General features: G+C 34.5%; 1 protein-coding gene across 1 annotated transcript; it reads left to right on the top strand.

Moving 5' to 3' along the window:
* The first annotated feature begins 2,253 nt into the window (after nt 1–2,253).
* On the top strand, nt 2,254–3,655 carry LOC127083701 (aspartic proteinase CDR1-like). The gene has a single exon (XM_051024026.1). The coding sequence runs from the start codon at nt 2,270–2,272 to the stop codon at nt 3,587–3,589; it is 1,320 nt and encodes a 439-aa protein (XP_050879983.1). The 5' UTR covers nt 2,254–2,269; the 3' UTR covers nt 3,590–3,655.
* The last annotated feature ends 12,134 nt before the right edge of the window (nt 3,656–15,789 follow it).

Raw genomic sequence — 15,789 nt, forward strand, 5'->3', positions numbered from 1 at the left:
TGGAATCGCACAAATTAAGTTTTCATTGCACTCGAGTATAAAACGTTACTTACTATCTCTCACAAGGTAGGAACAAAGTGTTGTTTGCATCGCCTCGGAATTGGCGAAGCATCTTTCATTTATGAAAATATTTTGACATTGCGCTAAGGCGGAAAAGAGGTTTGATTGGTTGGAGTTTGTTTTTGGGTGGATGAAGAATATCGAATGAGAGGCTAAGTACAACCATCAAACAAATACTAGGGGACTAGGATGGATAATTATGTCCAACTAATCTTTTCTCATCCAAGTTATTTATGAAATTTATAAGAAGAATTAAGTCACGTTTCTTTTTACGGATGAAAAATAATAGAATATGAGGCTAAGTATGGACAACATCCAAATACTTAGGGACTAGAACAAATAATTATGTCCAACTAATCATTTTTCATCCAGTTTTTATTGCGAAAAAGCTTTCAAAACGTTTAAATTTTTAAAGGACTTGATGTTGATCAAATGTTTGATTCACATTGTATGAAAAAATAATTTGATTTTGGTGAAAAGGTTTTGAATTTGATTTTGAAAAAGCTTAATCTTGATCAAGAGTTTTTTATTTTAAAAATGTTAATTTTATTTATTAAATGATTTAATTAATTAAAACATGATAAAAAACAAATGAAAGAGAAGGAGGTGCACAAATGATGATAAGAGTGATAAATAAGCAAAAAGAGAATGGGCGAAAGGCCCATCAAAAAGAATAAAAGAAATACACAAATAAAAAATATGGAAACAAAGAAAGAGCGGTGTGGAAAATACTTGGCCCATGGCCATAAGGCCCAAAAGAGCGCTCAACCCAGTTCCTAAGTCAGGAGAGTCAAAAAGTTAACTCAATCCTAAACATTGGATTAGCATATTAGGATTCCAGCGTGATCCAAGGGATGGAGAATAAGGCGCATGGTATCAAGGTGGGGGTCCCAATACAGGAACCTTGATCAAGGCAAAATGAAGAACAAACTCCAAACCTTTATGGATAAAAGGTGGCCAACATGAAGAACAAAGGGATGCACACATGAATGTTCATCCATGAATGTTCCCCTCTCTGTTTTTTTTCTTTATTTTTCAATAAAAAAATATATTATAAAAAATATATTAATTGTATTAAAATTAATTAAAAAAAATATTTTTTTGTTAATAAAATCAAATCAAATCTTTATAAAAAGTAAAATAGTTAACTTATAATTATTTAACAAAAAATAAAATAATAAATCAATGTATAAACTAATATTCCCTAGTTTTTATTACCCAAGTTTTCTTTGTTCTTATCTTTTTTATATGTGTATTTTCATCTTATAATATAGATAAAGTGCATAGATATATTAGATTATCATTTAAATAAATATATTATTTTGTTATTGTATTATTATTATTATTATTATTATTATTATTATTATTATATTTTTTAGGCATTTAACTCTTATAACAAAATTTTACTTATCTAAATTGAACTTACAAAGCTTTATTATTTAAAAAAAAATTGTTAGGCATGGATGGTAAACTTTTTTATAGATATTTATCTAATAAAATCATAATATTTAGTGCCATAACTTTTTGATTAACAATAAACAGTGGCATCATTGAAAATTATTTTACATATGCATAGATATTAATCTTTAAGAAAAAAAAAACCAAAAATTTAATATCGTCATCTGAATTAATGTTTTTTTTACCGGATATATATTAATCAGATATTGGATTAAAAATATGAAATCCAATTTAAAATAGGTATAATTGTTGTCTTCTCGTTAAAATAGGTATAATTTATATGGGAGAATTTTAACTATTAGATATTTTTAATAGCTTATAATCGCTGTCTCGTTAAAAATATGAATCCAATCTTTTTATATAGGTAGAATTTTGACTATTTTGAAAACTTATTTAAAATTAGATATAACAACATAAATAATTATTTACTAAAAAAATAATAAACTAGTGATTAAAGCCATATTCAATGTTTTTATTGCTTTAATGTTCCTTGTTCTTATCTTTGCGTCTATGTGCATTCTTATCTTAAGAAAATAAGGGAAATAATATAACTATGGTAACAAGTTCTGAGTCAAATCTCTAGAAAAATGTCACTAAAAAATAATAAATTAATAATTAAAGGAATATTCAATGATTTTATTGCTCTAGTTTTTTTTATGTTATCTTTATATCTATGTGCATTCTTATCTTATAAAAAGAAGTGAAATAAAATGAGTTTAAGTAATAAGTTTTTACTCGAACTCCTAAAACAATGTCATCATTTTCATACTTTACCCTTATTTTCTTTTGTTTTTCTAGTTTAATATCAATATCTCACGCTATAAATAATGGTTTCAGCGTTGAACTCATTCACCGCGATTCTGTTAAATCACCGTTCTATGATCCGACACAAACTAAATTACAACAATTACTCAATGATGTGGGTCGTTCTATCAATCGTGCCAATTATATCAAAAAAGTATTATCTTCTAATATAAACAAATATGAATCATCTCTGATCTATGATAATGGTGTGTATATGATGAGTTATTCAGTTGGTACCCCACCATTTAAAGTCTATGGTTTTATAGATACGGGTAGTGACTTAACATGGATTCAATGCAAACCTTGTAATATATGTTACAACCAAACCTCTCTTATTTTCAATCCTTCAAAATCTTCGAGTTACCAAAATATTCCATGCTCTTCCCTAACTTGCAAATCTATGAAAGATTATTCATGTTCTAATGATGGAGAGAAATGTGAATATATTATGAATTATAATCCTGGATCTAAGACCCAAGGAGATCTTAGTGTGGAGACTCTTACATTAGATTTCACCTCTGGATATGTTGTCTCATTTCCTAAAATTATAATAGGATGTGGACACACCAATACTTTGGCGTTTGACTATAATGGTCAGAGTTCAGGTATAATCGGCCTTGGAAAAGGGAATATGTCAATGGTAAATCAATTAGGATCTTTAATTGATGGTAAATTTTCATATTGTTTAGCTGTCAATGAGTATTATAAAGAGTTTAATTTATCTAGCAAACTCAATTTTGGAGATGTTGCGGTTGTTTCTGGTGATAACGTTGTTTCAACTCCTTTCGATAAAAATAAAGACCATTACTATCTAAGCTTGGAAGCATTTAGTGTGGGAAATAAAAGAATAAAATTTGGAGGGTTTAAAGGATTCAATTCTTCTTATAACATTATAATAGACTCAGGTACACCTCTAACTCTTTTACCTGGAAAATATTACGATAGGTTGGAATCAACTGTTATTGAAGTGGTAGAATTAGAGCGTTTTCAAGATCCTACTAGTTCATATAGGCTTTGCTATAATACCACATCCTCTCAACATCCAAAGTTTCCTGTAATTACTGCACATTTTAATGGTGCAGATGTTAAGATAGATATTAATAGCGCTTTTATGCCTATATATGAGGGAATAAAGTGTTTTGCTTTTATTCCAACTATAGATGCATTCAGCATCTTTGGAAGCGCGGCACAAGTGAACTATTTAGTTGGTTATGACCTCAAAAAAAATATTGTCTCGTTCAAACCTACTAACTGTTCTAAGTTTTGAATGGATGCAAACTTTAGTTACCAAAATTACTTGGTAAATTGATAATAAAATTTATATTTTATTTCATATCTCTTTAAGAGAATCTCTAAGTTTCTTTTAAGGATTTTTTTATGAGTTTGGTTTATCTTAATTTTCTATGATTTTTGTCATATATCAATTTTATCCCTAGATCAATAAATTGATTCATTCACAGAACATTTGCATCATCTGCATATCAAGACATACATTTCTTTAAGTATAATACCTAAAAAGTCAACCAGAATAAAATTTTGATTTTACAGACATACCAGTTGAAGCAAATCTCTATTTCCTGTAAAATTAGCGGGTAAAAAAATTTCAAATTCAAACCTGCAACTGTCTATTTTGCTGATCTACGATTCGTGTAGTTTAATCTGTTGTGCTCATTTTATTTTTCTGCATCTATCTGAATTCATATTTTGATCCGTCTGAGCTTCTTTATCTGGATATTTTTAACTGTGATATTTGATCGGCGAATGTCTGCTTTAACGAAACTATATTTTGCGTATACTATTTTTTGAGTATTTTCGCACCCGATTTTTATTCGTTTTAATTCCTTTCATTTTTTAAATCAAAATATCAACAAAAAAAGTAGAAGTAAATAAATATTTGGTTTTTATTAAAAATATTTGAATTTTATTTTTATTTTGAATTCATTTTTAACACTAAAAAATATCTAAGGGGACTGTTTTGGCAATTGAACAAATAAGTAAATCGTAAGTGTTGATATATAAGCTAACTTGATTAGCCAAGGGAACAAATGAGCGCCACCTACCCTTATTTATAATTTTTTTATTATTTTAATAAGGAAAATCTTGAAAATTGTTTTTGATTATTCTATTTACTAGAGTCTTAAAACTCTATACCTATGCACTTTTAAATTTATTGAAGAATTAGAGTTTCGTAGTTCGTATTAAAAAATGTTGTTTGGTTGATTGTTTTCATCCCTTGAAAATTCTCACGCATCGAGGAGGGAGAAGTAATTGATTTTGAAAAATGTCTCAATGCACTAGGCAGAGGACTTATATTTTGAAGTGAGTTTAGATTGATTTTATCCCAATTGATTATTTGCAAAAATATAATTATTAATTTATTTTAAAGAATTATATTATATATTTATTTAATGAAAATATTAAAAGGTTAATTATATAAACCCAAATATTATATCCCTTATCGTTAATTTTTTTGTTAACCGTTAAACCCTAAAATTTTCTTAGAGATTTATCCCATGATTATCCCCATAATTGATTGCAAAAAAATGTAATACCTAATTTATTGATGAAAATAGATATTATATATTTATATGAAATATTCCTTTTGATTGATTTGAAAAAAAAATCTAACTATTTTGATTTAAGAAAGTAAACCCATAGTGATATTATATATATATATATATATATATATATATATATATATATATATATATATATATATATATATATATATAGTTATTTTAATAAAACATATTAAAAGTTTGATTAAATAATCTCAAAAATCATATCCATTATCCCTGATGTTTGTCCCTTAATTTATCCATTGTTTTTAGAAATTAATTACTATGCACCGTCAGTGTACAATGTTTTACACAATCGATTCATCACCATCACCCGTTTACATTACTTTATAGATTTTTAAAATAAAAGTCAAACTTGTTTCAACGTCCAACGACTATGATTAATTGACAGCGTAAAATTATTTTACACTATCAGTGTATATCAATTAAACTCTTGTTTTTATTCCTAAAAATTGTTATAGAATTTTATCACATTTAATTATTTGCAAAAATATAATTATTAATTTATTTAAGAAAATAAATTAAAACGGTAATTATATAAACACAAGTATTATATCCCTTATCCCTAATTATTAATCTCTAAAACCCTAAAATTTATCCCTATTTATTGTCTAAAAAATTATCCCAAAGTTATTCCTAAATCACCCCTTAGTTATCCCATAAATTTTTATCCCTTAAAACCTTAAGATTTTATCCCATATTATCCCTAAAATTATCCCATAATTACTGCATAAATATTTATCCACTAAAATCCTACGATTTTATCCCATAACTTTATCTCATATCATCCCTAAAATCATCCCATTTAATTATTTGCAAAAATATAATTATTAGTTTATTTAAGAAAATAAATTAAAAGGATAATTATATAAACCAAAGGGTTATATAAGCCAAAAAGTTATATCGCTTATCCCTAATTTTTTATCTCATAAATTATCCCATAAATTAATCCTAAAGCCCAACAAGCAAAATATCAAAACAATTATATAACCAAGGGAGTAAGGGGAACCGACATGCGGGGGGAATATTGTATGCTGTTAAATAGTAATATTTGTCTCTTTCTTCTACTCCTTCTTGCCGTATAGAGAGGAAGACTTCCCTAGTTTTCAGCAAATGTGTCGACTCTGGTGCAAGATTCTTTCTTCCTTTTTTTCTTGGATGGATGTGGAAGGTTTAGGGTTTAGTTGTTGTTCTTTAGTGTGAAGAGCAACAACATTTAGGTAATTGATTTGTAAAGTGTGCATGGATGTTGAAATTTGATAGTGATGATTTTTTTTATACTATTTTTTCGTGTAATATATACAAGTTGAAGTCTCCTCCTGGTGTGTAGAAATTGAGTCAATTTATACTCAGAGAAAATGTTAGAAACTTGACTAGGAATAAAAGCAATTAAAGTTATATTAAAAACAAAATTAAAAAGAAGTTAATGATTTTACTTTAGGAATAAAATATTTTTAGAATATTTTTTAAGAATAAAATATTTTAAAATAATTTTTTATTTTTAGAATAAGATATTTTTGGATTTTTCATTATTAATAACTTTTTTTTTTCCGATTAAGAATTAAAGGTGAAATAGTTAAAAAAAGGTTAATGACAAAGATTTAAAAATAAAATTTATTTTTTATTTTTTATATAATTTTTTGTAATGTTATAATAATAATATGATAAAAAAATAACTAGATCAACTTGAAAAGAATGACTTTTTGATTTGTTTTGAAGGTTGATGAATGAAATGTTTTGGAAAGATTTTGGAAAGAGAAGAACCATATTTTTTGATATTTGGAAGGTTTGTGATCTCATCATTTTTCCTAATAATAATAAGTCATAATTGATTTGAAAACTTCTTATCTTTGGGTTTTGTTTGTACTTTTCCCTTTTTCTTTGGAAATAATAAAAGCGCGGTGACGAATCTGGTTTTATTGACGTCAAGTTTATCCATAACTTGATGGTCATGAATTTACCGCTATAGAAATTAAGTGGAGACTTTGCTGGAGAGTAGTCCTCAGTGGGTTTAGCCTACTTTTTTATGTGTATATATTTGTATATTTGATGTTTGTTTGTGTGATATATTCTGCCTGTTGTGCTTGGTGATCTCTGTGTGGTGAGATAAGTTCTAACCCGAACTTGAGTGCAATTAAGATAGGAGGATGGTATAGTCATGTTCGACTCGTGTGGAGTAGTCCTTAACGAGTTGGCTTGAGACCTATCTACTTAGTGGAGACCCACTTGGAATTATTGATGTCACACGAGTATATCGTGGATATGCATTACTTTTTTCGACTTGGGAGTCCGATAAGCTGAGGACCGTAGAACATTTAACCCAACTTGGACTATTTATGACGTAGTGCGAAGACTGTTCAAGTGTAGACTTGATAACAGTTGTTACACGATACTACACTCACACGAGTTTCTCTTTAGAATATTATGGGTTGATGAGTCAGTCATCCTAACCTATAATATCCGATAGATGGGATAAAGACTCTGGGAACTTTATAGAACATGATCTACATGTTTTTATCCGTAGTACACTCCTTTTGGATGGTTCTTAACCCGATTCCATGTTCGTGACTCACAATAAACCCTTTGATTCTTGGTTGGTCCGACCAGTCTCATCAATATCAATGGAACTTGGGTGTTGATAAGGTGAAAACCATAATCCACCAAAATGAATGATTGATCTTGATGATGACTTGATCCATCCATTGACCTTTGTTCATGTTTTCCTTGTGTGTGATTGTTGCATTCATGCATTCATGCGCATCATAACATTCATCACACAAAAATAAATTTCAAGGGAACTAAGGTCTTATTTGCAAATATTTTCAGACCATGGATTGTGGACGAAGGAACACCAAGAAGTACCGTTTCAAATGTCTTAATTTGAAAGAGTTAAGGAACTTGTCATCCTTTGTATTAGATCCCTTGGACTTCAAGCAACGTCGTGGGAAACTCTTGTCTATATTATCTACTGACGTGGTTGAAGGACTTCTGAGTGTTTTGGTACATTTTTATGACCCTCTCTATCGGTGCTTCAACTTTTCCGACTATCAGCTTGTGCCCACATTGGAGGAGTATGCCCATCTCTTGGGTGTACCCGTATCTAACAAAGTACCTTTCGGCGGATTAGAGGAAATCCTGAGATCTCATGTCATAGTTGAAGCTCTTCATCTGAAAAAATATGAGATTGATGCTCATTTAGTGAAGAAAGAAGGGATTCTTGGGTTGGCTTCTGATTTTCTCATTGTTAGAGCTACTGTTTTTGCTCAATCCGGTAGCATGGATGCCTTTGAAGCTATCTTGATATTGCTCATCTATGGTCTAACCCATTTCCCTAATATTGACGGTTTTGTTGATGTTAATGCCATTAGAATTTTCTTGATTGGGAATCCTGTTCTGACTCTGTTGGGTGACATGTATTTCTCTTTGCATTTGAGAAATTCAAAAGGTGGTAGAACTACTGTATGCTGCATTCCTCTTATGTACAAGTGGTTTATTTTTCACTTTCCTCAGACGCGTGCTTTCTTGGAAAACCGACAATGTCTACGGTGGTCTCAGAGGCTTATGTCTCTCACTAATGATGATATTGTTTGGTATGATTATGCATTGGGTAGCTTGGATATTATTGATAGTTGTGGTGAGTTCTCTAATGTGCCTCTAATTGGTACACAAGGAGGATTCCACTACAACCCTGCATTGGCTCGTCGTCAACTTGGGTTTGTAAGAACAAAAATTGTTCTACAACAGATTCCAGGATTTTGATGATAACAAAAGATGAAACCAAAAATGGCACCCTAACGAAAAGTTTCTAAGTGTGCAGGACTCTAAGACAAGTAGAAAGGAATCTGATTACGTCATCAGATACAAACTATCAGAAGATCAGAAGCATCTGAAGAAGAAACACGCTCTAGAAGTTCTGACTCTGAGCAAAACAACAGATCAGAAAAACAAAAGCATCTGAAGAAGAAGTGCTCTCTAGAAGAACTGACTCTGTTAACGTCATCTGAAGTCACCATCAGAACTATAAGCGAACAGAATCATCAGAAGCTCTAAAGTCACATAGCAAGATCTCAGATTAACAGAGTTACGAAGACTCTGATAATGGATTTCAGAATTCAGAATGAATAACGTCAACTTCGAATTTAAATGGAAAGGAACTATTATTGGAAAGAAGTTATTCAGGGAGACAAAGTTGTTTTGGCAAGAAACAACAAAAGTTATGGCATTAATTTCTATTCAAGACAAAATTATCTGCCATCAATTTCAACGGTCCTTTCAACTCTATATAAAGGACAACAAACAGCATTGAGAGATACACCTGAACACACTGAAACATTCTCTCTCTCTCTCTCTCAATCTTTCACGAGCTTTTGCTCAGAACGTGAAACATTCTTTTTCTCTTACTATTGTAATATTTGCTTTATTCTAGAAGCACTCTAGATTACAAACTTTGTTTTTATCTAAGTTGTTTTATATTTCCTCAAGTGACTCTGCGCAGTCTGTATACTTGAGAGGACTAAGAGATCTTTCTCTTAGACGTTGGTTGTAATAATCTTTCAAGATTAGTGGATTAAGTCCTTGTTGAAGGCGAAATCACCTTGGCCGGGTGGACTGGAGTAGCTTTGTGTTATAAGCGAACCAGTATAAATTCCTTGTGTGGTCTTTCTCTGTAAAAGCGCTTATTTTTCCAAAAAAATTCAAACCCCCCTTTCTTGTGTGGTCTTTCTATATTTGATGTCCTCTACGTAGAAGGATTAATGCATAATTTGTTATCCATAAGTCAATTAAGTGATAACGGTTATGATGTGATCTTTAATCAAAAAACATGTAAAGCCATAAATCAAAACAATGGTTCTGTCCTATTCACAGGCAAGAGGAAAAACAATATTTATAAAATTAATCTTTCTGATTTAAAAGAACAAAATGTGAAATGTCTGATGTCTGTTCACGAAGAGCAATGGGTATGTCATAGACGCTTGGGCCACATTAGCATGAGGAAACTATCTCAGCTAAATAAACTCGAGTTAGTCAGAGGCCTACCTAAACTGAAGTTCTCTTCAGATGCTCTATGTGAAGCATGTCAGAAAGGAAAATTTTCAAAAACATCTTTCAAAAAGAAAACAATTGTTACTACCTCTAAACCTCTGGAACTTCTTCACATTGACTTATTTGGTCCTGTGAAAACAGCATCAGTCAATGGAAAGAAGTATGGACTAGTCATTGTTGATGATTTCAGTCGCTGGACATGGTGAAATTCTAGTTATCAGACTTTAGATGTCACACGGGTTGTTATGACATCCAATTCTGCACAGACAAGAATTATACAGAACTTAAAAGTAAGTGCAGTAAATAACACAAGTAATTGTTTACCCAGTTCAGTCTAACATGACCTACATCTGGGGGCTACCAAGCCAGGGAGGAAATCCACTATCAGTAGTATTAATTCAAAGCTAAACTCACCCGTTTACAACTCTTCACTTAATCCCTACCCAATGCAATTCCAATCTTACTCTAAGATCAGAGTTCCTACTCACTCCCCCTCAATCACCTCAGTGATTACTACCTTTAATCAATATTAAAGACAATTTTGAAGCCACACTTCAAACAACTCTTGATTGTGCTTAACAACTTTAATCAAGATACACAGCACTCACGCTTAAAAGCTTTGAGCGACACAACACTTACAACTCAATGAACACCCTATGACAAAGCAATCATCTACGTGATAATGGCTTGGCTTACAAGATATGTCTAATACAAGACTCACAAAAATACAACAGTGAAGTATGATGGACACACTAAATCTTCACGCCTCAAAATCCCCAATTCTGAATGAAGGAACGACTTCCTTTTATATTACAGTACTTGGGCCTTTGCACTTGTATTCTCCTAAATTTAAGGTCACACGAGTTCCCCTAAATTCCACATCTAGGTTACTAACAAATAGGCTATTTGTTAGGTTCATCAAATGTAGCTTGGTTGTTGATTTCCTGGATTTTCTCTAAGTTGTTGAATCCCTGAAGAATAGCCTGAGAAAAAGCTGAAACAGAAAACTGAACAACCGACAATATAGCATATGCTGTCAGGAATGAATGTCACGACATTCAGCTTGACATCAAGGATCATATGCTAAGTCTGTTTTTCCAGAAAATAGACTGTACAATTTTGCCGACCTGTATATGACCAAAATGACCATACTACAGTAACAACTTACATTAATAAATGTCAAAGTATCCAATTTGACATTTACACATTTGGCCTTAAGCCAGTTCTGTTATCCTCTTGAAGAACAGACTAAGAAACATGCTGAAGTATAGTAGAACACCACTCTGTCTATTGTTCAGTATATGCTGTCAATGATGAATGTCATAGCATCCAGTTTGACATTCAGTCAGTAGGCCTTATGCCAGGTCTGATATTTCCTTGATAACCAGACTGGAAATAAATACTAAGTTCTAACAGAACACCAGCTGTTCTATTCCTTAGTATCTGCTGACAGGGATGAATGTCACAACATCCAGTTTGACATTCAATAAATCCTGTATTAGCTAATCCTGCAGTAACTACTCAAGTGTGTCATGACATCAGTCAAGACATCAGAGTACAGTTAGATATTCTAACCTACAATGCAGTCACACATACACACCATGTCATGACATTAGTCAAGACATTAGAATCCAGCTAGTGTTTTACCATATAATGCAGCCAATTAAACACCTATAAACTCCCCCTTTGGCAAATTTTTGGCTAAAACACTTTGATTCCCATAACAGAGTTCATAGCAGCGGAATCACACATCTAGCAGGAAATAGACCTAGCTAATACACTCAGAGTGGCAGCACACTCACACACATGGAAGTTAAGTAAAACTTCACATAACAGCACACATACAGAAGTTAAATAAAAACTTCTAATTGTAGCACACATCCACAGCACACATACAGAGGTACAGAAGTTAAATAAAAACTTCAACACACATCAGCTGCAGGGGAAGGAAGTTAAATAAAAACTTCACACACACACATCAGCATACAAACAGAAGTTAAATAAAACTTCATCACACATCAGCTGCAGGGGAGGGATCTTGACTCTGTCATGAATCTCTGTTTTAACACAATAACCTGTTGTCCTGGGGTATCACCTGTTACTCCCCCTTTTTGTCAAAAATGTTGCCAAAGCAACACTTTAAGTTACAAGCCAACACCATAAACAGAATTACAAAAAAAATGACAGAATTACAGACAATGATTTATTCCTCAGCCTCATCATCAGCCTCCTCTTCAGAACTGGCCTCCTCCCCATCCTCAGAACTTTGCCTAGCAGCTCCATCCGTATCCTCAGCAGACGTCTCCAATTGAAAGATAAGCTTTTCCAAAGCATGCTTCCTAGCCTCCAGCTCTTTGCAAGTCTCTATCTGAGTACAACAATGACATCAGCTTTATCTGGTTGGTTGCCAGCTTTGGATGCTTCTTCCGATGTCATGACAATGTCAGGGACATGCTTGCCCTGGAACAGTTTGTAACTGAAGGCCAATAGACTCTCTCTTCTTTTCACAAAGTCATTGTCTGTCAGGATGTGTGGGAATTGATTCAGCACAGTACCACATATGAGAGATGGAAAGGCTATAGGTCCCTTCACACTGAAACTCCCAGCATGTTTCATGGTCTGATCAAAGATGTAGGTACCATAGTCCACCTTTGCCTTGGTTCCAACAGCATAGATGAACTTTCCTAACATCACAGACACAGTTGACTTGTGATTTGTGGGTACCCAGTTGGCTGCTCCAACTTTGTGTAACATGGCATACTTCACACTGAGTTGGCTGGCCACCAGCTTCCCTTTGAGAGGCCATTTCCGGACTTGCTTTGCTGTGATGACTTGACAGATTCTGTTGTCAGTCACTTCAAGCTCTGGTTGCACTTCATCTGCTCTTCCCAAGTACAGATTGATTACTGAGGGGGAAAAGGTCACACACTTGCCACGCACATAGACCTTTCTAAATTCTCTGGACTTCCCATCAGCACACTCCTCAGACAGATTGACAATGAACTCCTTCACCAAAGTCTCATAGCACTTGGGGAGTTGAGTCACAATTCTCATCAGCCCTGCCTCTCTGATAAGATCCACAATCTCCTTACACTCCAAGGAGTTCTGAGCCAGTTCCCTCTCCAAGGCCAGCCTCTTGTGGTAGACATACTTCCACCTGTTCACACTAGAGGCAAAGTGGAAGGACACATTGTCTATAGGTACCTCTGGAACACTAGTAGCCAACTTGCTAGAGGTTAGCTTCTTCCTGGACAGGGATGTTGTGACATCACAGGGAACATCCGAGTCAGACTCCACCACAACAGCCTTGGTCTTCAGTTTCTTGGGCACCTCTTTGCTCCAAGATTTTGCAGGTCCATGACCTTTCCTTTTGCGTGCACTTTCTGTCACTGTTTGCTTGGGAGAGGTTGTCTCATCAACTTCCTTGGTTGGGGACCTTTGCACCACAGTCTTTTTCTCCCTCCTAGTCCTAACCCTTTTGGCTATGCTAGGGATCACTGAGGCCAATAGTTCATTATCAGAGAACTCTTCCAGGTTAACTGTGTCACCTCTAGGGTTGTCATCGACATCATGCGTGACACCGACCTTCTCACTTCTCACCTTGTCTACAGGTTTATCATTCTTAGAACCCTCATGACCATCAGGTTGACCAGACACATTCTCTCTTAAAGCTACTGCGATTTCTCGACATGCAACATCATCGGGTATGATAGTGTTCAAGGGAACGGAAACCCTAGGAACATTCTGATCACCAGACAGAATCTTAGTGACAATGGATGCAATGGCATTATGTACATACCTCGATCCTTCCTTGGAAGGTTTGTCCAGAGCGATAGCTGAGGAGATTCTGGAGACCGTTTCTTTCGGTCTTCTTGCATGAGAAGATGTTGCAACGTTAACACCAATCTCCTCTCGGTTAGGGTTGCAGGACTCCGTGCTGGGGGAATCGGACACAGTAGTGTAGGAGGTGGAATCGGATTGGTGAGCCATGCTGAATATCTCAGAGGAAAGTTGAACCGTTTCTTTGGAAGAAGGTTTGCACGAATGAGAGTTGAAGCGACAGAATGTGAAATGCTTGTTGCAAGAGTAAGGTCTATTAGCTTTTGACCACTCAGAGCACACTATTTGTTGTTTAATAATTTGACTTACTAAACAGTAGCTAACTAACTTCATTAGTTGCTATAAATTATCAGACGTACACATTCCCTCTTTGCCCTTACTATTTTCAAACTGAGTAACGTACAATGTCATGACATTCTGGGTGACATTGTACTCAGTCTGCATCAGGTTCCTCCATACTAGGGTTGACCACCTGCTACCAGAGGCTAGGTATTTAGTTTCTGCAGATGACAATAATACACCCACCTGTTTCTCCCTTGCTGTCATATCATGACCAATAGGTGCCACTGGCTCATAACCTTCAATAAGACATTTTCCACAGTCTGTCTTTTTATCTAAAGACAGATATGGGACTCCTCTTATAGTTCCCTTGGAAATGCTCTTCTTCATTCCTTTTACATTAAGTTGATCAAGTCTTCCATGTCCCAGCTTCTCTTCCTGATCTCCCTTGGCTAAGGAGCACTTGGGAAAATGGCCTGAGTATTTAAATTTCCATAGATAGCATTTATCTTTGGATCTGTCTCCTCTCATCACTTCCTGATTGCACCCATTCAACACCACACATCCTCCCTTAGTGAATTCCACCTTGAATCCTTGGTCACATAGCTGACTTATGCTTATGAGATTTGCAGTCAGTCCTTTTACCAACAGTACATTGCTCAGTATTGGGGCTTCAGGATAATCCAGTTCACCAACACCCTGTACTTCTCCTTTAGCTCCATCACCAAACGTCACACATATGATGGTAGAGGGTTGTGGATTCACCAATAGGTTGCTCATCCCAGTCATATGCCTTGAGCAGCCACTATCAAAGTACCAGTCGTGTCTGGTAGGTGCCCTGGGAGAAGTGTGAGCTAGTTTAGCAACACATTATTGATCCTCATGGGAGAGATTAAGCTCAGATGTCTGCTGCTTTGGTTTGACATGAGGTGTCTGATTCGCAGCCCATTTTTGTTTCTTAATGGGGGCGTTGTGCTTGGACGCCTTCTTCTTAGATCTTCCCTGAGAAGTCTGGTTTGGATAACCATGCAGCCTGTAGCAGAAGGGTTTTATGTGACCGAATCTACCACAGTAATGACACCTCCATCTTTGAAATTTCTTCTTCTGATGTTTACTCATTCTGGTTCCCTGATGTTGAGACATCGGATGTGACTTCCGCTTGAATTTCTGAACTCCAGCCTTAAACTTTTTGAGTTCAGACGAAGAATTCTTAGCGAAGCCTAAGCCAGACATGGATCCTGACATCTGTCATACCTTTAGAATCTCTTCCAAGGTGTCAGTTCCTTTATTCAACATCTTGATGGATTTGGTCATTTGGTCTAGCTTAGAAGTCAGCACGGAAATCTCACAATTTAGACCCTCTATGATTTTCAGCTGCTTCTGTTTCTCAGCTTCCAGCTCTTTGATGAGTTTCTTCTGCTTCTCTCCTTGAATGCATACTTCTGCACTTTTAACACATAGTTCTTTATATGAGGCAGCAAGTTCATCCAAGGTAAGCTCATCTTCGCTTGAGTTATCCTCTGAGGCACAGACACTGGTCAGAGCTGTGACATGTTTAGCAGACTCTCCTTCAGATTCACTCTCAGTGTCTTCTTCTGATCAGGTGGCAGTCAACCCTTTCCTTTGCATCTTGAGGAAGGTAGGGCATTCTGCTTTAATATGACCATATCCTTCACATCCATGGCACTGGATTCCCTTGCCTTGGTTGAACTTTTCTTCAGAAGTT

This window comes from Lathyrus oleraceus, chromosome 5 (assembly GCF_024323335.1).
Source record: "Lathyrus oleraceus cultivar Zhongwan6 chromosome 5, CAAS_Psat_ZW6_1.0, whole genome shotgun sequence".
NCBI lineage: Eukaryota > Viridiplantae > Streptophyta > Magnoliopsida > Fabales > Fabaceae > Lathyrus > Lathyrus oleraceus.